Consider the following 19773-nt stretch of genomic DNA (forward strand, 5'->3'; position numbering starts at 1 on the left):
CTTTAGTATGACAGCAGAAGGAGGAAATGCCATAATGAGGTCATTCGTTTGATGCTTGGAAATCGACAGTATCTAGTTATTACGGTTTGTGCCTAAGAAGAAAAAAAGAAAAGAAAAACCGCTCTTGATTCATTTCAGTTTATTACATTAAAAGCACAGGGCATACCTTTATTAAAATATTCATGAACATTCTAATACATAATTGGTCATTCGAAAGGCTATATTTCCAAAGTGCTTTGATATACTTTACAGCATGTACAAGATACACTATATATTAAAATAATAATTATATATATATATATATAGTTTAGGTAGCTACAAACAATGACAAATCGATATAAACAATATTCAGTAATCAATTTGCTTATTGGCTCATTCTTAAAATGACAGAAATCCACCAACCTGTGGGACAGTTGCTTGCATAGATGAACAGTAAAGAAGCTTAAAATACATTTCAGACAACCAGCTATACGAATCACAGAACAGAACACTCATGTCACTTGGCAACCGTTTCATTCGATGTTGCTTCTTCCAGTGAAGCTGGACTGGGACCTGTTGCTGGCACGAGGGGTTCCCTGAGGCGAGAGGCGACACACACACACACACACACACACACACACACACACACACACACACACACACACACACACACACACACACACACACACACACACACACACACACACACACACACACACACACACACACAAAATTCATATTAAAACGACAAACCCAAAACATCCAAATGGAAAGCCTCTCAGAGGTGAGGTGTGACCCACCCCAACAGGTCCTTTGGAGAAGTTGACGTGCGCATAGAGCAGCACGGCTATATCTCTGTGTCCAGCCTCCAGGGCAATGGACAGGGCGGTGCTCTCATCCTGCAAACACACACACACACACACACAATAGCATGTCAGAAGGCAGCAAACATTTCCCTCTGTGAGAGTTTGTTTTGCTGGTCAGAAAAAACCCCTCTGTTCACAGCCAGTGACAGCCCCCCCCCCCCCCTGTGTTTCTCTCCTGCTGCGAGTGAGAGAAACAAGTCTACAGCCCCCCCCCCCCCCCCCCCCCCCACACACACACACACACACACACACACACACACACACACACACAGAGATAGACCAGTCCTGCTGCGAGTGACAGAAAACAGTCTACAGCCCCCCCAGAGACCAGCAGCCTGTGTCGACGGAGGCTCACACTGTCTCTCAGAGTGGCATCGCAGCCCGGCTGGGCCAGCACCAGGCGGACCATCTCGGCGTGGCCGTGCTCGCTGGCGCACATGAGCGCCGTGGAGCCCTCGTCGTCCTGCAGGTTGACCTCCGCTCCCTGGGCCAGCAGGGCCCGCACCATGTCCATGCGACCGTGGCTCACCGCCAGCATCAGGGCTGTCTGGCCCGCCTGGACATAAGGAAGGGCGGGGAAGGGGGGGGGGGGGGGTCAGGGGTTATATCTGCAGATGCACAGCAGAGGCACACACCACAAGTTAGACCCCCCCCCCCCCCACACACACACACACACACACACTCCCTCTCTCTCAAGCCTGCCTTCAAACTAACCACTGCACCCCCTGCCATGCCCGTTATGGAGGCGCTAACACAGTCATCAAGACGTTGGCGAGATCCTAAAACAGCCCCAACGATTTAGGATCACGGCTGAGTCGGAGATGTCACCGTCTCCCGAGTGTGGAGTCCCCCCTCCCCCACCCCACCCCCACCCCCCCCTCCCCCACCCCACCCCCCTCCCCCAGCCCCCCGCCTCCCCCGCCCGGCCCTGGGACCGACCTGGCTGGCTCTGGCGTTGACGTCCCCCTGGGCAAAGAGCTCCTCCACCACCCTCATGTCGTCTGGCGCCTCCACGGCCGCCAGCGCCGCCAGCATGATGGGCGTGTAGCCCGCCTTGTTCTGCTGGTTCACATTACACACCTCTGAGGGGGAGGGGGAGAAGGGAGTGACTGGGATGCAACGAGAGGAAGGTGAACAGATGGACAAATGCGAACATTGGACCCCCCCCCCCCCTCCTCCCCCCTCCCCCCCACCCTTCTACTCGTTTCCAAAAAACGGACGCGACCGCAACACAACACGGCTAAAATGGGGCGGTCGAGGAGACCGGCCGAGTGAACGATTGATTGCGTGCGGTCGTTGCCCCCCCCGTCGCCCCCCCCCCCCCCGGGCAGGTACCTGCGTCCAGCAGCATCTTGACCACGCGGAAGTTGGAGTGAGACACGCTGTAGTGGAGGGCCGTGTTTCCGTTGCCGTCGGCCATGTTGGCCACGTGCCTCAGCACCGATGGCGAGACGGCCCTGAAGGCCGACAGGTAGTCGCTCACCGCCGCGGGGACGGCAGACTTCTGACTGGACACACGGAACCACTCGTGCTGTAGCGTGTTCAGGCAAGACCGCTGGAGGGAGGGGGGAGGGGCGAGGGGGAGGCGTACGCACAGACGGAGAGCAGAAAGCTGAATCTTTGCCAACCCTCTTCAATTTCCAGTAAGTAGAGCAATTTGAACAACGTGGACCGTGTCGAAATTATGGGCATGGAACAGAACAGAAATACACAGCTAACACTAAAAAACAATAATTGTGTCAAGCCCACCACAAAAAAACTCTCTTGTCAAGTGGGCTGTGAAGACCAGGCCAAGGCTTAGTCGCAGCCTCTTACCACAAGCACAGATCCTGCTTTTTAAAAAGGGTTCTTTGGGCCATTCAGAGTACACAACCAGTCATGAAATGGGCGAAGAAGCAGGTTACATGGTCTGTCTAACACATTTCCTGAGACTGCTTTGGAGGGTGCTTGTTTGGCTGCACAGTGACGTGATTCTGATGGATTTTAACATCGTCTTCATCCCCAAACTCTCTCCGCCCATCATTCCACATTAGCTTCTCTCTAAATTCTCTTTGAAAATGTAAAACCTTTTTTTTTTTCTTCATATTTTTTAGTAATTCGTATTTTATATGTATCTATGTATATAAATATATATATATAGAAGACTTTAAGTGAAAAACTCCTTTGTAGCATCGGATTATCTGCGGGACAGGACGGCCTTGACAGCTTGACTGACAATAACTCAGAACAAGGTCGTCCCTTTAGAATTGCCTTCATGTCCATGAATCCCTGGAGAAGGAGAGCTAGATGTGTCTACATATTTCAGAGGAAATTATTTTTAAAAAGTATTCTTAACTGTTCTCGTAGGCTTGGGTGTATGCGACTCACCTGCTCCCTGCTGGTGAAGGATTCATCCCTCAGGTGGCTCTTCAGGGACTGACACGCAGACAGCACCTTTTCACTCAGCTTAAACCTGCAGGGGGTGGCCCGGATAACATACATTCCCAAGTGAAATCATGGACTGGTCTCGTTAATAAGCATATAACAGATTTGATGGAATGGAGTTGGATTCGGCATACTTGCTAGGGTATACATTTTCTATATATACACACGAGGAACTCGGATCTATATCCTCCCTCCTCGTGGACAGACGGAAGCACTCACCTCCCATGTATCTGAACTCTTAAATGACTTCTGCATCCTCCGCCGACGGCGCCTTGGCCCGCTGCTTCTGCACCTTCTCCATGTGACATTCCAGAGCTCGCCCTGCATTTCCCAGTCCTTTCCTCGTCCTCAGAGCTGGCGTCTCCAGAGCTGTGGGGCTGGCACAGGGGGTCCCACCTGGGGACAACACACTGGGCTCTGGCAACAAAAAAACCCTCCCGCAACCGTTTGACTGAAGACCTGACTGACTAGCCAACTACTGCGAGGGTTGTCGTCTCCACTCAATAACCAGATGGGATCTAGATGGAACGTGTGCTGATTGGAAGCATCAGACACTCACCCTGTTCTTACGCCCATGAATTTCAGGCTCTTCCTGGTCGTAATGGAGCCTGTGTCGCTATCTTGTTTCTTCATGATAGATCTTAAATTGAAGGCATTGGCTGACTGGACTGTAGAAAAACAAACTTTACTACGCACATATTATATTATCACATAGTCAGATAGGTTTTAAAACATGAGGATGAGAGAATATCTGACGTGTTAAATGACCTTCAGTGAAAAGAGAAGGAAAATCATTTTAAGTGACTCCTTCTCTAGCTAGCATTCCTTCTCACACACCCAAACATTCTCCTACATAGACATGTAATTTTAGAGCCTGCCAGCCACAGACCACTATGCAGAGAGATGTGTACTCTCTAAAACCCGACCTCGCCAAATATTTTAAGTGTGGGCCTTCGAGATCCAATGCCCAACCAGAGCCCCATTTCCTTCACCGCCGTTTATGCTCGTTTATGAAAGGCCTTGGGAGCAGTCTGAAAACGGAACACTCCCTCATTTTTGCTCTGCCGTTCTCGGCAACGTTTCTCTCTCTGTCCGTTTCTCTCTCTGTCTCTTAGAGATAGACAGACGCAGACAACACAAATTGGTTTACCTCGCACATCTGTGGACAGTTGGCATTCTGTCGGGGTCCGTCTCCTGACCTGCAACCACGGGGGCATGTCGCCCAGGGGTGTGTTATTTGAAGACTGCTCATTATCTGAGTGAGAGAGAGAGAGGGAGAGAGAGAGAGAGAGAGATAAGCAAGGCATGAGAGACAACAATAAAAAAAAAAAAAAAAAAAAAAAGCCTGAATCCCATCTAAACAGTAAAAGCCATTTGAATGAGGGCTTGGCAGGAGGCTCCTTCAGTACCTGTGGAGGGAGGCGAAGTGAGCCCCAGTCTCGTGGCAGTGTCCGTGCTGGACACGGCGCTGGCCAGCTGGCTGCTGATGGGGCCAAGGCGGCTGCTGTGAGGCTGGGTGAACTCGGTGTCCGGCTGGAGGCTGCTGCGAGGCTGGGTGAACTCGGTGTCCGGCTGGAGGCTGCTGCGAGGCTGGGTGAACTCGGTGTCCGGATGGGGGCTGCTGCGAGGCGGGGTGAACACCTCTCCCAGCTCGCTGTAGCTTTCCGTCAGCAGGCCCTGCTGTTCCATCAGCAGATGCTGCATCTTCTCTATGTAGTGGTCCAAGCCAGGCTCTGACTGCCCCTGAGGAGACAGCTGTGTGGACTGCAGGGGAGGTTGCGATTGGCTGGAGTAGTCGCGTATCCTCCCCTCCCCTACCCCGACACTCCTGGTCTTGGTGGGGTCGGGCAGGAGGGAGGGCCCGCACGCCATGTTTCGGGTTTTCAAACCGACCAGGAAGTTGTCGTCGACGCTAGCCATTCCCACGCCCATGTCTCGGGTCGTCGCCTTAGCGAGCGCGACGGCCGTGCGGGTCGGATCGTCGCCCGCCCAGGAGGAGGAACCGACGGCAACCGAGCGGGTCTTGGCGACCACCTGGAGGTCGTGGACCCTGCCGTTGCCCACGGCGACCGTCCGCGTGACAGCGTGAGCGGTGTTGGTGTGCTTCTCCTGGGTGTCGTGGAAAGTGTTGGTGCTGGAGTTGGTGTTGAACAAGCGCCTGGTATTGGTGAAGCGAGACACCGAGCTGTGCGCCGTGTTGGTGAGTCGAGAGGCGGTCTGAGGAGAGACCATGACCCCCAGGTCGACGCCTCTGATTGGCTCCGTGGCCACACCATGAGAAACGAGCTCCTTGACGGCCTCGCCCGCTGCCCATCCATCACCAGAAGCCAAATCCCCCCAGGTCACATCTGTGTTGATGCCTAATTCGCACGTCTTGACCTCCGCCCCCGCACTCCTGGAGTGCATCGACACCCGTCTCCCGACGCACTGATCCCTCCTCTCCACGTGCTCTCGGACCTCCCACTGGCTCATTAACACTTCTGGGCCAGAGCTTACACTCTTGACCTGTGGGCTACACAAGCTCCCCACAGAGCACACGGCCACCTCCCACCTTCCTCCGGTGCAAGCGTCCTTCAGGGGTGTGTGGTTGCCCACTCCCACGCTCCTGGTCTGGGCCTGAGTTTCGGTGGCTGCGCTGGAGGTGGACGGCCGGGCGGTGGAGCTTTTATCGGACCGGTTCCTGGCGCCGGCGGCGTGCAGCTCCAGTCTCAGACGGCCCATCTCCGTCTGGAGGGTGGACTCCTTGAGCTCAGTCTCCAATTGGCAAATCCGCTCCTTCAGGGCTTCGATGATTTGCTGTTGGGCTTCGAGCTCCGCCTCCCCGTCTGTGACGATCCCGAGCTGGGCGTCAGAAACGCCAGTAGCCACGCACCTGGTTTCAATCGGCTGGGTCTCCACGGCAGCGTTCTTGTACTGCTTCGAAGACGTAGCGGGCGCCCGGTCCTTTTCTTCAATCCCGACCGTGGCAGACACTTGAGCCCTCCTGTAAAGCGCAGGTCGGTCCAGTCCGTGGCGAGCTTGCAAACGGCCTCCCTTGATGGTTCTCTCCAGTGCCTCCATCTCGGCTGTCAGCTGCCTGAACTCCCTCAGGCCCGAGGTGGCACTGTGCTCCCTGGCTTCCAGCTCCTCTTCAGTCTTCTCCTCAAGGAGCTCCGACGCCTTTCCGACGCCGGGGGGCCTTGTTATGCGGTCCGAGCTGCCCGCGCTGTGGGCTCTTTTGCGGAAGACGTCGCTCAGCTCTTGGTTCTTGTTGGGGTTCTTCATCAGAGACACCATCTGCCTCTTCTCCTCTTGCAGGACGGAGATCTTCACCTGCAGGACGGGAATCGTCTTCACCTGCTCCTCCAGCTCCTTCAGCCTCTGCAAGGCCACCACCATCTGATCCCTGACGTGCTGCAGGTGCTGGGGGCTGAGGCCCGTCACTGGAGTGGCCCTCCCAGAGCTCTGGGGGCTGGGCCTTAGGGACCCTCCACTGCCCAGCAAGGTACTGGGCTGGAGGGACAGCTCTGCACCACTTGGCTTGTTCCCATTGGTATCCTGGTTATAGACGCCCCAGCCGGTAAATGGCGACAAGGACCCGCTGGAGCCCACTCCCCCGAAACTGGCGAGCCTGCGACGGGGATGAGGCTCTGGCTGAGTCAGGGGGCTCTTTTCCTGCTCCAGACGCCTCCGGGTCTCCATCAGAGTTCTCTCCACCAGGGGGTTGTATCTTGGTGCGGCCAGAGATCGGGCCCCAGTGGGGGGCTTCCCGTCTGAGGGCTTCTGAGACGCCGGGGCTCCCTCCGAACTAGAGGGTGTGGTGGCGTTGGAGGACGTTCCGTGGGGAGGAGGGAGAGGGGGACGGCCTCTGCTGACGGAGGAAAACCTAGTGTCGTCGCTACTGGCCGAGGACAAGGACTCTGAGGAGGTCCATTGGTTGGGTGTGGTGCCACTCTGTGGTTCCCCCGCACTACCGGCCTCTCTGGGCCTCCTTCTGAAGCTTAGCCTCTTCATCGTGGAGCACTTTTGGATATCGTCCACGTACTTGAGGAAGTCCAGGTCCAGTTGGTAACCATAGGAAGTCTCCAAGCAACAGGGAACAGTATCTCCAGCACTGATGGAGTTTTGTCTGTGAACTTTGTAAGAAAAAGCACTTAGGTCGTTGCTTGCCAACTGAATATTCATATCAGGAAATAAAAAATACAAGACATATGTAAATTATGAATCCCCAAGCTATACTGGTATAAAGTGATGGCAAAAAGAAATACAATTTTATGATCTTCACACAAAATATAAAATAGATTTTTTCCAAAACATTTTCACTTTAGGTCAAATGTGCATGAACTGTTGACGGAATTCATTCATTTTGGGCATCTTCGTCTTTAAAAGCAGACTCCAAAAGAAAACGCATGATACACACACACACACAAAACAAAAACATGGTTTTTGGCTACCTATTTCAAACAGCTTCCAAAATACAGCTTTCAAAGCAGACCTAAGTTTTTCCTTACCGGTAGTAAATGTTAAATCCTTATGTTGTGGAACTGATGTTTATCTGAGTCTTTTCTAACTTTTGTCCTCTACTCTCTCCATTCTAAGCCCTCCGGAGACGGAGAAAAATGAGACCGAGTACTCACCAATAGAGTAGACTTATGAAAATAGTTTAAAATGTCATTGGCTGACAGTGCCCTCCAATCGCCATGTCTCCAAACTCAAACCAAACCAAGTGTATAATTACTGTGCGAGTCTTGGATAACCAAACATTGTCTTGGTATTTCATCCACAAATGCCTTCAAGTGCATGTGTCTCTACATATTTTTAGAAGGTATCAATCCACACTGTACCTGATCCGTTTCCATTCATGTGCGTGTCTTGAGCCATGACTGCTGAATTCATTCCTTTTGGCACAATAGAGAAATCCATCCATATTTGTTTGGTTTGAGGCTTTGTAACCTTGAAACATTAAAAAAACATAGAACTCATATTTATTTACTGAAAGATTTATCTACTTTTTCTGTGAAGATATGCACACCCACGCAGGCAAGTACAGGCATACATACTTCTGGCCAGCTAGATAGGTCAATAACAGATAGCCTTACACAGTGCTTACAAAGAGGTAATACAATACCGAGAAGGACAGAATAGAGATAATTCTGTTGAGATATTGGCAAGGAGTAAGCTTTCAAATCAAACAATGTAGAAGCTTTTTATCACAGGTAGGATATTATATCACGACATCTTCTCAATGTATTGATATGCAAGCAGATTTGAAGCTGTCATTTCCTAAGGTGTTCCTAAGACGTTATTTTCCAAATCAGTCATGCAATCTGAAAGAAGAAACCTATTGTACAATGATTTTCCCTAATATTCACAAACACACGCGCGCGCGCACCAGTTCCACCCTCTTCCAACTACAGACCCCATTCTGCTGACCTTTCTTATCTCTGTTATTCACACCGCAAAGCCCTGACAAACATCTGACTGCAGATAAACTGACACCACTCTGTAGTGCCTTGAGACCGTTTCAAAGGGAAGCATTTATCGCAGAGGATAGTATAGATGAATACTGTGACACACCAAAATTGTTTCACAGAATCCAAGCCAATTTATATGACGAAATAACTGTACAGCCTTTTATCATGAGTGAATCCACCAGGAAGGGTAGGTTTGATATACAATGTTCGACAACCTCGGAACGACCCCTCTGTTTGAGGACTGATTAAGAAGCCACTGTTGGGCTTAAGTCAGAGCCAAGCCGATGTAGCCACAGGCCCTAGACTGGCCTCAGCAAAGCCTAGCACTGCCATCTGTAGGGGAACACATTTAGGAAAAGCCTGAGAAAAAAAAAAAAAGAGCTGGCAGTTTCACCATACACATGAAGCTCATTCCGCTTCAAAGGATGCAATTCTTTTGTGGGGATAAGACTATTACACAGACTTGGATGTAAATAAGTCAAAGATGCTGCAGGAAGTAGGGCTTAGATCAGAACATCAAAGGCTACAGTAGTTGTTAAGAGCCCATCCATGCTGAGCCAGAGCATTTTCAAACCCTACATGCTTCAAAAGAGTGCTCCTGTAGTGAAGCAATGAGCAACACTATTACTAGTGCTCTTCAGAGTTACTGTCGAGGCATGTTGGTGGTAAGACTTGCTTTGCCCCTGGTATGCATTCTGAACGACAGAGAAAGAAGAGTTTTGAAACTAGGTTAGACTAGAAGAACACAATGAAATATCTGAAAAATACATCTTTGTGGGTTTCCTCTACTATGACAGCGCGAGACAATGTTCTTAGAGTGACAGAAAACCAAGTACATCATAAGCAACACATATCTAACAACAACTTTCAATGAAAAAAACCAACAAAAAAAACACGAACACAATAGCACAAATAACAAAATACTCCACATCTCTTGACTGTTCCGCTGTTGTTATGATCTGTTAGGTCGTCCAGGTTGTTAAAGCCCTTCACAATGCTGCCAATACTGAATATTGTTATTGTTACGTGTATTGATTGTGCTAAGGTTTACACAAGGGTTATTTATGGGAAATGTATTGGGGGGATATTGCACTTTGTATTACACTTTTATGTCAAACTATGCAGTGTTTGAATGCTGTAAACAGCATTTTGTTGTTTTCTATGACAATGACAAATAAATATTGAATTGAATTCTCTGTTAAAAGTCAACCCCCCCACAACACGACACTAACTTTAACGAAAATAGGGGTTGAACTGACTTATGGTGAAGGCCAATGTGACACCAATTCCCTGACTGCATAGTGCACACTAACTAGACCTGAATGTTAAAGAGGATACAGACACGTGAAGGGGAGGAGGCGAAAAGTCAAAAGGGGAGAGTGCAGGACAGTGAGTAAATGGACTAACAGAACAAGGAACGGGGGATTGGCAAAGTCAGATGAGGAAAAAGACAGGCAACATCGCAAAAGGAAGCCAGCTCGAGTTATTTTCCGGCAAAACAAAATCCAGCCTCACCTTCTCCATCCACCTTTTTGTCCTCTCTCGGTGTGTCCCTTTCTCTGCGGTTCCTATTCAGCACACTGGGCTACACGGAAACCTTGTTGCTAAGGTGAGCCCTCCCCTGTTGCTGCTGACTGAGGTCAGAAACCTGAGAGGGCCCTTCTGAGACACGGAGCCCTTCAAGCGGTTCACCCTGAACACTAAAACATACTTTGTGATTGTCCATCCAATTGGTTTTCATTTATCAAGCTCTCTTCATTAATTCAGTAGATAACTAGGTATAGCTCATAACAATTACGGTCGGCTGCATCGAGGAAACTCTTATTATTTCTGGGCACATATGAAAGGACTTTCTGCCTGGAAAGTCTTGGAAAACCTAACAGAAATAATCCAACACCAAATGACAAAATCAGAAAAACACGCCGTTGGTAGGCCTACATTTTTTTCAATTTAAGACTTGCAACAATATAGTTTCACAAGCCTTAGATTATCTCGGTCCACAATAATACCGGCAAATATGTGGATTACATTTCACTAATGGAATGGAGCTGACTGGTACAGCATTATAGTCTGCAAAACAACAATATAATCTTGCTGAGCCACTTTTATACCCAAATCTCGGCGGAGCGTGGGAAAGTTAGAGGTTTGACTGTTTTTTGCGGCACAGCTCCACATAGGTCTACTAACTAACGATTTTGGAGGATGTACAAAACATCAACCGTGATAAACATTTAAACAGCCTGAAAACAAATTTAAATGGTCGGTTTTTATCGAGCGCTGACACTCACCTCAGTGTGTTACATTCCCAAGTAGTCGACAACAAATTTGGAACCATATCACTTGTTCAATTGTTGCATGTTTAAACGTACATTAATTAAATACCTGCATCGTTTCCATCAACTATCAGTCGGTCTTATAGATCACGGTGGCCTTGCCTTTAACACAAAAAGTTTTCCACACCTGCAGCGAAGGCCCCTTATTGCCCATGCGCATGAAATTGTCAACATAGCGGCACACGCTTAAGCAAAAGAGATGCTAATTGACAAATTCTAGTGACGCTCTGTACTCAGGTGACCTGGGACTCTGGTTAAAATATTTATGACGTTCTCACTTCCAAACACATTCAAGTAGCCTACCAACTATGTGTTCATAATGCAATTTTGTTAAGACAAAATTACATTACAGAGAATTATATTATTATCTCACAGAAGAAAATATACACTATAAACTGTACATTTTACCCAGCACAAACAGAATGGTTAGTGCTCCTAAAAGTAAAACTAGTGTTTGTACCACTGCCATCTACAAACAAATGTGAGTTCTTCTGTTATTTACTGGCGCCAATAAACACAAGCGTACGCTACTGGACAGTTCAAGAACACAGCGGTCTCATGCTTTATCGGAAATGACATCAGTTTAGCTTTGGTGTCGCTCTGATGCCTAACAGAAACGAGGCACATTGGTACCTGACGTGGAAATTCGGACAATTTAGGGAACTTAAAGGTAATAAGCATGTTTTCGTCTTTCCAAGATTGCATTGTAATAAGATTAACTATATCGTAGCAAGCAAGCAAGCACGGTCGGCGCCCTGTCTGTAGATTCTCTAGCAAGCTTGCTAGCTAGCTAACGTAGCTCTCTAGCTAGCCTAGCTGTCACACTGTGACTCAAAGACAGTTAACTCAACCTAGTTTAGCTACAGTAGCATGGTATTTATCTATAAACACCATCGTGCTTGTCTTTAGCCTGCTCATACAGCGTGACCAGATTAATATTCCAAGTTAGTTCACTAACTACTATCTGACGAGGTGCCCAAGAGCCCCAACACTGTACTTGACACCAATTAAACTTTTTGAATTAGGCTAGCTAAGCTACGCCAACCTACCTTGCTAGATAACGTTAAGGTAATAACCTATCTTAATGTAGCTACATGTTTACATTGTCAAAGGTTAAAGTAGTTTAGCTTTAAGGTTTTTTTTTTGTGCTTTTTTTGTGCTTAGTTAAGTGCCAAGTAAATGTAATTGACATGCTGTAACCCGCCTATACAGACTAGAGGCTGCTATGGCTGCGCCAGTCTTGCAACAACCCAGTTTTTTACTGGTAAGTAATGCTAGCTGTTATTGGTAAAAAATCAGCTCTTTCTGTTGACGAAATAAAGTCATGAAGTATATTATATATAACTCTTGTCAGGCAAACCTGAAAGTTGACTCAACAACCAAGCCTCTCCTTCAGCGTTGCCAAGAGTTGGTCAAAGTGATTGATGAGTACCCTGCAAAGGTAACCTCTCCACCTTCTTTCAGTGTGAAGTGTGTGTGCGTGCACCTTTTGGAAATGTGACAAAACAGCTGCTATTGTGACTGGTGGAGGTGTCAGAATTGTAAACTTTGTAGTTTCAACACAAAGCTCAGTCAGACAATCTTTTGTCAGTCAGCATATCGTCAGCTCACTGTTTGAACCAAATTGAGCGTGTCCGGTTTACATTTACATTTAGCAGACGCTCTTATTCAGAGCGACTTACAGTAAGTACAGGGACATTCCCCCCCGAGGCAAGTAGGGTGAAGTGCCTTGCCCAAGTACACAGTCATTTGGCACAGCCGGGAATCAAACCAGAGACCTTCTGAATACTATCCCGATTCCCTAACCGCTCAGCCATGTGACTCCCTTACATGATGACACCGATCAGTAGACTGGTGTTAAGGACAAACTGTTGTAATACGCCTCTTTAGGAATTGCACCTGATATTCCCATGGCTGGTGGAGACCGTGTTTGGCAGTCTAGACGGCGTCATCGTGGGCTGGAACCTGCGATTCCTGCAAGCACGCAGCAATGAATACAACATTGCTATGGACTTCCTAGACCCCAGGTAGAACTATACTGTTATGATTGGTCTCTTCGTGTTGGAGTCGTGTATTTAGCTGATTGTTATGGTTATATTTGCTCAAATATTGTTTCAACTTGGGGCGTTGCTCTCTGAGGCAATGTGGAGTGCGCCACTACATAATGAAACCATCTGCAAGGCTTAGACATGGAACTCTTTTCTCTTATCATTTTCAGTGGGCCAATGATGAAACTAGTATACAAACTCCAAGCAGAAGATTACAAGTATGAAATACCTGTCAGCTATCTACCGGTTGGTACCCTCTCTTTAGTCATATCATTTTTGTTCTATTTGTTATACGTTTAGACTGGTTGGACTGTTCAAAATGTCAAGGCCTGTTCTATGGTGACTGCAGTACTTCATTATAGAAAATGCAGACAATTGATCACCTCTAGAAACTTTTGATTGGGTTGTAGGGTCCTGTAAGGGCATCTATACATGAAGGTGTCCTCCCGGATTGCCCGCTTTTTCACAACAAGCTGCAGTTCCCCCTGTCTGGCCTGCTCTCTCTCAGCCTGGCTCTCAGTATCCTTTGTGCTTTTGACTCACAAATGACATGATCACCTTATAAAGCAGATGAATCAACTGGGTATTTTAACAAGTTTAAGTAGTGTTCCTTAACCATGTGCAGATCCTTTTGAATTTTACATGTTCAACTTGGCCTCAAGTCTTATAACACCAAAGGTAAATGTACACCTTCAACGGAGGAACGATATCGAATATTGTCCAAATGATTTGACAGTAACGTAAGTAATGCTTACAATATTTCTCTATTAGAACTACCCTCCAGGCCAACATGTGAGCGCTTCAGACAACGCCTACTTTGTGCTGGTGGACTCTTACCTCAAATACTTCCTTCCCACCGAGGGCAACGTGCCTCCCTCTCCTTTCTCTGACTCCAGGGGCTCTGTATCGGCACCTGCACCCAGGTACATGTAGTGTAAAAAATAGAAAGTGCAATGATGTATAAATGAGGTCATAAAGCAGGGGTGTCCAAATCCGGTCCTCGAGGGGCTCTGTCCCGCATGTTTTAGATGTTTCCCTGCTCCAACACACCTGATTCAATTCAATGGGTTGTTATAACGACCAATCATTAGAATCAGGTGAGCCGGATCAGGGAAACATCTAAAACATGCGGGACAGCGGCCCTCGAGGCTTGGATTTGGACACCCCTGTCGTAAAGGAATCCTAGTGCCTCGTCCTCCGTCTCACTGTCCTGCTTGTGTTTGTGTCCTTCCAAGGTCTCCCTCTGTGCCTTTTGCGGGGTATGGCATCCACAGCACCAGCCTCCTCAAACGCCATATATCCCATCAACCCTCCGTCAACGCTGACCCCGCTGCCCAGGAGATCTGGAGGTCAGAGACTCTATTACAGGTGAGGCACCTTCAAACTAAGTTAGCACTGAATAGGGGGGGGAGAGAAAGTTCTAAGATCTAATGTTTGGAAGGTCTGCAGTGAACCGTACGGAAGTATATATTGATTGTGATCCTAGGTGTTTGTAGAGATCTGGCTGCATCATTACTCCCTGGAGATGTACCAGAAACTCCAGTCTCCCCAGGTGAAGGTAAGGAGCCTGTCATGTGGGGCCTGTCATTCCCCCCCCCTCTCCCTCCTCATACCTTCCCTGCACTGCAGCACCGCACGGCCGATTGTTGACCACAAGCCCGCCATGCCCGCCACCGGTCCCTTTCCTCTCCCGTGTCTGCGCCGGGGCCCTTGCAGGCTTTCCGTGTTGAATGTGCCCACCTCCATTCACATCCCTGCAGAGAATGTTAGACACAAGCAATAGGCTGCACTCCTGCATCAAGTTAAGCAAGACCCTTACACAAGCAAGGTGGGAGAGGGTATGAATGGTATTATGCTTCATCCAAGGAGATTCCATCTTTTTTGTATCCACTTTGCACTGGGCATGAGTTGCTTTGGTAGTACTGGATGTTAGTAGTCCTGAATAAAGCTACAGAATAGTCTTAAGGCATAAAAACTATATAATTCAATCAAGATGATTTATCTTTTGATAATTTTGTACTTGATTGCATCCGTGTAAAGACTGCACTGATTTGGCATGTATTTCTGGTAGTAGTGCATTTGCTTCTTCTCATGACTTGAGCATGCTATCTCTGTGGCTCCATCCATTATTCCGGTATGTTCACTGTCTGTTTGGCTGTTTGATGTGTTGGGCTGCTTGGCTTCCAAGAAGCCTAAATCCTAACGGAAAGCTTTTAAATATCCATAGGCTCAATCTCTAGCAACGACCTTTTGCATCCCATATTTTTATTTATTTATAGAACACTGGCTAGTAAAAATTACTTACTCATTTGTGTTGTGATTAAAGCGGATTATGAGATGCAGTATCTCCTTTCTCGACCCAAAGAAATTCCCCCCAAAACAACCCTCCAAAAGTCCCAACACGTGGACTGTTCCCCACCTAAGCCTTAACAACCCCATTAACTCGTGTCACGTGTAACCCATGTGTATGGTGTCAGTTAGAGGATATTAACCTCCGTGATCTCCTCCTGTCTTGGGCTGGGAAAGGGCTACTGCATCGCCCTCAGCTGTCATGGCGTTGTGTGACCCGTGGTCAATATCCTCTTGATTTTTTTCTCCCCCCCCCCCCCCCCCTTTCTGTGTTCTTCTCCCATATTCTTTTTTTAATAAACATTTTTTAAAAATTCTCCTTTTGTGAATGCACTCTATCCTTTTTCTTTTCCTTCTTTATTGTCATGCTCATCTCCTTCCTACCGTCCTTCTCTTTCCCTCCCTTCTCTCTCGTTCCTGCTGTGTTGTCGTCCCCCCCCCCCACCCCTCACCCCCTCCCTCCTTGCCCTCCCCCCTGGGTGTGTCGGGTCGTACAGCTGGCGCTGCTCCAGTATCGCCTCAGTATGTCCAGCATGCCGTGCCAACCCCTCGCCCCTCCAGGCTCTGGGACCCTCCACACCTACCAAGTACATTTACCTTTTCATTCAGCCCCCCCGGGGGGCCTGCTGGAGGTCAAATTAGGCCACCCAGAGTTATGGGTTAAGGCTGCATTGGAGTGGCAGAAAGGTCAACGGTACTTCTCTGAAACGTGATCGCAATTAGCGCCGCATAAATGAATATGCTTGGATTTTGTCCTGGGCCTAAACCTACCAAGTTTCCATCCAACCTGAAGTTGGCATAGTGTATTCCAGTTTAGGTTTCAGCCTGTAGAGAAGTATCATTGAATGGGAAGTTAACCCCTCGAGTGCAGTCTGTGTATTTGAAGTGTTGAGTTGATTCATCTGTGCGCGTCTTTGCCTTTTTAACGCATGCTTTTTAATGTCCGACGACGTCGTTGCACAGTGTGTTTGAGTTTGTGTTTTATGTCTGTCTCGTCTCACATTTCTCTATGAAGAGCAAACACTACTACGCTTTACAGAACATGTTACTTATCCGCCCTTTTAATATACATATACATTTCTTTGCATCTTTGAGTTTTTATTTATTTATGTATTTTTTTGCGATGTGTTCATAGAGATTATCTGTATGGCGGCAATAGCGAGATAGGTTGAATGCTATCCCGTACAGCAGTAGGAGATGCCGTGATATTAACAGCTGTGGCTTGAAGCAGGGCAGGGGGGGAGGGGGGGGTTAGCCGGGGGGGGGGGGGGGGAGACGTCCTTGCGTGTCAGTTGGCTGCGTGCGCTCGTGGGAACCCTGTGTAACCGCCCGCTCTTTCAGGAGCCCTTCAGTCCCACAGAGGAGCACGTGCTGGTGGTGCGTCTCCTGGTCAAGCACCTGCACGCCTTCTCCAGCAGCCTGAAGGCCGAGCAGGTGTCCTCCTCCCCCTCGGCCCACCCTCACGCCAGTCCCCTGGAGGAGTTCAAGAGGTGAGGCTCAGACACCCCCCCCCCCCCCCCCCACCGGACCAAACCATTCGGGTTCTCAAGTTTCTGAGGGGGGGAAAAAAGGGGCGGGGATCCGAGTCTTGTTGTTTTGGGTGTCTCTTCACCATGGGCTTTTGCTCGCGTCTGTCCCTGCAGGGTGGTCGTTCAGCGTTTCGTCCAGCAGAAGCTCTACGTGTTTCTGCAGCACTGCTTCGGCCACTGGCCCCTGGACGCGTCCTTCAGAGCGGTACGTTTTGATTGGGGTTTTACGTCGACCTGCATTTGTCCGTTTTCCCCCGTGAAGCGTCACCGGATGCTGCTCGGATGTAGAGCGTGCCTCAAGCCTCCGTACTCGGTTGTAGGTGTTGGAGACGTGGCTGAGCTACATCCAACCGTGGAGGTATACGGGAGAGAAGACCAATCCACTGACTGACCAAAACAGAGGCGTTCCTGACAAATGGTTAGTAGTGAGAATGTGAGAGGCAAACGGTGTTGAAAAATCGTGATTGTGTTTTTTAACTTTTTTTTTTTTTTTTTTTTTTATGCATTCAAGATATGAAATGTCATTTATCACTGTTTACTTTCTACAACTTAATCATTTAATCTCTCTTTCTCTCTCCCAGGGCCTCGTTTGTGCAAGAGAACCTACTCATGTACACAAAGCTCTTTCAGGGCTTCCTCAACAGAGTCATCCGCACGGACTTGGTCAACGTGAAAAACGCTCTGATGGTCTTCAGGGTGGCCAAAGTGTTTGCACAGCCAAACCTAGCAGAGATGATCCAGAAAGGTGAGGACCCGCCACAAACATTGGACGATAGAAATACATTTGAAAAAAAACTCCCAAGGGAAAAACCTCGAACCCTTTTTGATTCCCTCCCTCCCCCCCTTGAATCGTCCCTCCAGGAGAGCAGTTGTTCCTGGAGCCAGAGCACGTGCTCCACCATCGGCAGCATCGGGTCTTCCTCACGCCAGGCCACGGCGGCAGCTTCCTGTCCGCTCGGCAGCCGGCGGGGACGGACGCCGTGTTCCGGGTGAAGAGCCATGTCTACAGCCTGGAGGGCCAGGACTGCCAGTACAAACAGATGTTTGGCACTGAGCTTCGGGGAGCTGTGAGTGGGATTGGACTTTGATCCATTCTGATCAAAAAGGTGCTCACCAGTTTTGTCCCTTGGAACAAAAAATATAAATCAAATCTGCCCTCGTCTTGGTGTAGGTTCTGAAGCTGATCCAGATCATTGCCCAGGCCAGACAGACCGCCAAGCGGATATCTGATCACTCCGCCGAGGTGGCGTCCAACAACTCGTTCATGTCATGGTTTGGGATGGGCTCCTCCGACCTCAACAACACCTTCTCAGGATCAGAGGGGGGGGACGAGACCGGCGAGTGCTTCAAGAAGACTCACGAGTTCTTGGACAGGGCGCTGGAGAACCTCTGTCAGATCTTCAGGGTCGGTTTGCTCTCCGCGCATTTGCATGAATACCGTCTTGATCCATGTCGTGGGCGAGGTTAAATCTCTGGTCTAATGCTGTTTTGTTGTGATTGAGACAGCAGCTGTTGTCACATACCAGTTCCAGAAGGGACACAACAGTCAAATGTCTGTTCTGCTGTACCCCCATGATCTAGTTAAACCCTGGACAGCTGTCTCAGCTAATGGCTAACCTTGGATCAGGGCAGGACGACATCAACTCCAGACAGCTGCCAGACTGCATCCAGGGAGAGAATGGACTCATCCTTACAGACCTGGGTCGCATGCAGGTCAGAACGACGATGCATTCATATCTCCATTATATGCTCCTTGCTTCAAGCCCACGGTTGTTGGAAATGGATCGTTATTAAATGATTTTCTTTGGTGCAGATCATCAACGGACTGCGTCGATTTGAGATCGAGTACCAGGGAGACCCAGAGCTTCAGCCCATCAGAAGCTACGAGAACGCTGTGCTGGTGCGATTGCTCTTCAGGATCTCCTCGCTAGTGAATGACAGGGTAAGTCACACGGTTGGAGAAAAGACAGAAATACAGATTACAATCTGACACCGCCTACGATGGCAACCATTCCTAATGGCCAGTATGTGATCTGAGCTTCATTTGATCTCTCTAGTTTGGGGATCGCATGGAAGCTCTGTGCTCGCGCCCGGACTTCCTGGGTCGGCTAGGACGCCACTACCTGGCCGGCCCTGTCGCCGGAGCAAGCGGGAGGAGGAGAAGCCCGGTGACACGGCGGACTTTGGAGAGGAATCCCCAGCCGCGGCTAAGCATCCGCACGCTGGCCAGCTACAGAACCCTGCTGCTGCTAGTACTGCTGTACGTGTTTGGGGCGCTGCTCTCTGTGGGTCCCCTGTCCTGCACCTTGCTCATCCTCACTGCGGGGTTTCTCTATGGAGTCTTCATGACCCTCTTGGGAGGTAAACTGAAATCGCAATAGCGGGTCACTCACTGAACTGGCAGCTTTGTTCTTCTTTTTTTTGCCTCTGCTTTGCAGGGTGTTTTGCGAAATATTTTTGCCATTTTATCCTTGTAAATACTATTAGACTTTCGGATGTAAAAAAAGGCATTTTTAGGCCGTTGAAGTGATTTTTTTATCACTTGTTTCCATTTAACCGAAGGATTGCAAAGTCCTTAATAAAATATCAAATGAACCTTTGTAATTTCCTAGTACGAGATTTGTCGCATTTTGTTAATCCCACATTGAAACCAAGTAAATAAAATGCCTAGTGCTATTACTTTTGGGAAGATGACGATGTACTGTATGTGTTGTTCTAGTACTGTATGAGATAAAACAGCACTCAGCAGAAACGATTTCGGCATCCACTGCACTGAAGCCAGCGGTTCGATC

The 19773-nt window shown here is 48.7% G+C and overlaps 2 protein-coding genes across 5 annotated transcripts; one reads left to right on the plus strand and one right to left on the minus strand.

The window, feature by feature from the left end:
• Nucleotides 1-137: 137 nt before the first annotated feature.
• Nucleotides 138-11081, minus strand: LOC146220512 (KN motif and ankyrin repeat domain-containing protein 1-like). Of its 3 annotated transcripts, none has more exons than XM_084694084.1 (12): nt 10238-11081; nt 8093-8201; nt 4679-7377; nt 4420-4524; nt 3829-3937; nt 3489-3665; nt 3213-3297; nt 2181-2400; nt 1785-1927; nt 1201-1401; nt 780-878; nt 138-575 (listed from the first exon to the last, which is right to left on the minus strand). In XM_084694084.1, the coding sequence occupies exons 2-12, from the start codon at nt 8173-8175 to the stop codon at nt 513-515; spliced, it is 3984 nt and encodes a 1327-aa protein (XP_084550210.1). In that variant the 5' UTR covers nt 8176-8201; nt 10238-11081; the 3' UTR covers nt 138-512. The 3 variants fall into 3 exon arrangements, with proteins under 3 accessions (XP_084550210.1, XP_084550209.1, XP_084550211.1); XM_084694083.1 differs by having other exon boundaries at nt 4679-7384; nt 10238-10255; XM_084694085.1 differs by lacking the exons at nt 8093-8201; nt 10238-11081 and adding an exon at nt 7760-7875 and having other exon boundaries at nt 4679-7384.
• Nucleotides 11082-11569: 488 nt separating this feature from the next.
• smpd4 (sphingomyelin phosphodiesterase 4) lies at nt 11570-19670 on the plus strand. Of its 2 annotated transcripts, XM_084693519.1 has the most exons (20): nt 11570-11725; nt 12268-12319; nt 12410-12496; nt 12946-13082; nt 13274-13349; nt 13514-13622; nt 13729-13781; nt 13875-14026; nt 14339-14471; nt 14590-14661; nt 15950-16039; nt 16794-16942; nt 17096-17186; nt 17302-17399; nt 17563-17726; nt 17843-18048; nt 18153-18386; nt 18563-18694; nt 18795-18923; nt 19039-19670. In XM_084693519.1, exons 2-20 carry the CDS (start codon nt 12281-12283, stop codon nt 19360-19362), a joined length of 2475 nt encoding a protein of 824 aa, XP_084549645.1. In that variant the 5' UTR covers nt 11570-11725; nt 12268-12280; the 3' UTR covers nt 19363-19670. The 2 variants fall into 2 exon arrangements, with proteins under 2 accessions (XP_084549645.1, XP_084549646.1); XM_084693520.1 differs by lacking the exon at nt 15950-16039.
• The last annotated feature ends 103 nt before the right edge of the window (nt 19671-19773 follow it).

This window comes from Hypomesus nipponensis, chromosome 27 (genome assembly GCF_054491055.1).
Source record: "Hypomesus nipponensis isolate SF chromosome 27, ASM5449105v1, whole genome shotgun sequence".
NCBI lineage: Eukaryota > Metazoa > Chordata > Actinopteri > Osmeriformes > Osmeridae > Hypomesus > Hypomesus nipponensis.

What these genes read in the sequence shown, in the direction of transcription:
- LOC146220512 (XM_084694083.1), bottom strand. An exon ending in CACTTCGCCTCCCTCCACAG is followed by an intron (nt 4,525 to 4,678) that starts GTACTGAAGGAG and finishes TCTCTCACTCAG; the next exon opens with ATAATGAGCAGTCTTCAAAT. An exon ending in TCTCCAAAGGACCTGTTGGG is followed by an intron (nt 576 to 779) that starts GTGGGTCACACC and finishes CTCTCGCCTCAG; the next exon opens with GGAACCCCTCGTGCCAGCAA.
- smpd4 (XM_084693519.1), top strand. Translation starts at nt 12,281, where the DNA reads ATGGCTGCGCCAGTCTTGCAACAACCCAGTTTTTTACTG. An exon ending in TCCAGTCTCCCCAGGTGAAG is followed by an intron (nt 14,662 to 15,949) that starts GTAAGGAGCCTG and finishes CGGGTCGTACAG; the next exon opens with CTGGCGCTGCTCCAGTATCG. An exon ending in CCCCTGGAGGAGTTCAAGAG is followed by an intron (nt 16,943 to 17,095) that starts GTGAGGCTCAGA and finishes CTGTCCCTGCAG; the next exon opens with GGTGGTCGTTCAGCGTTTCG.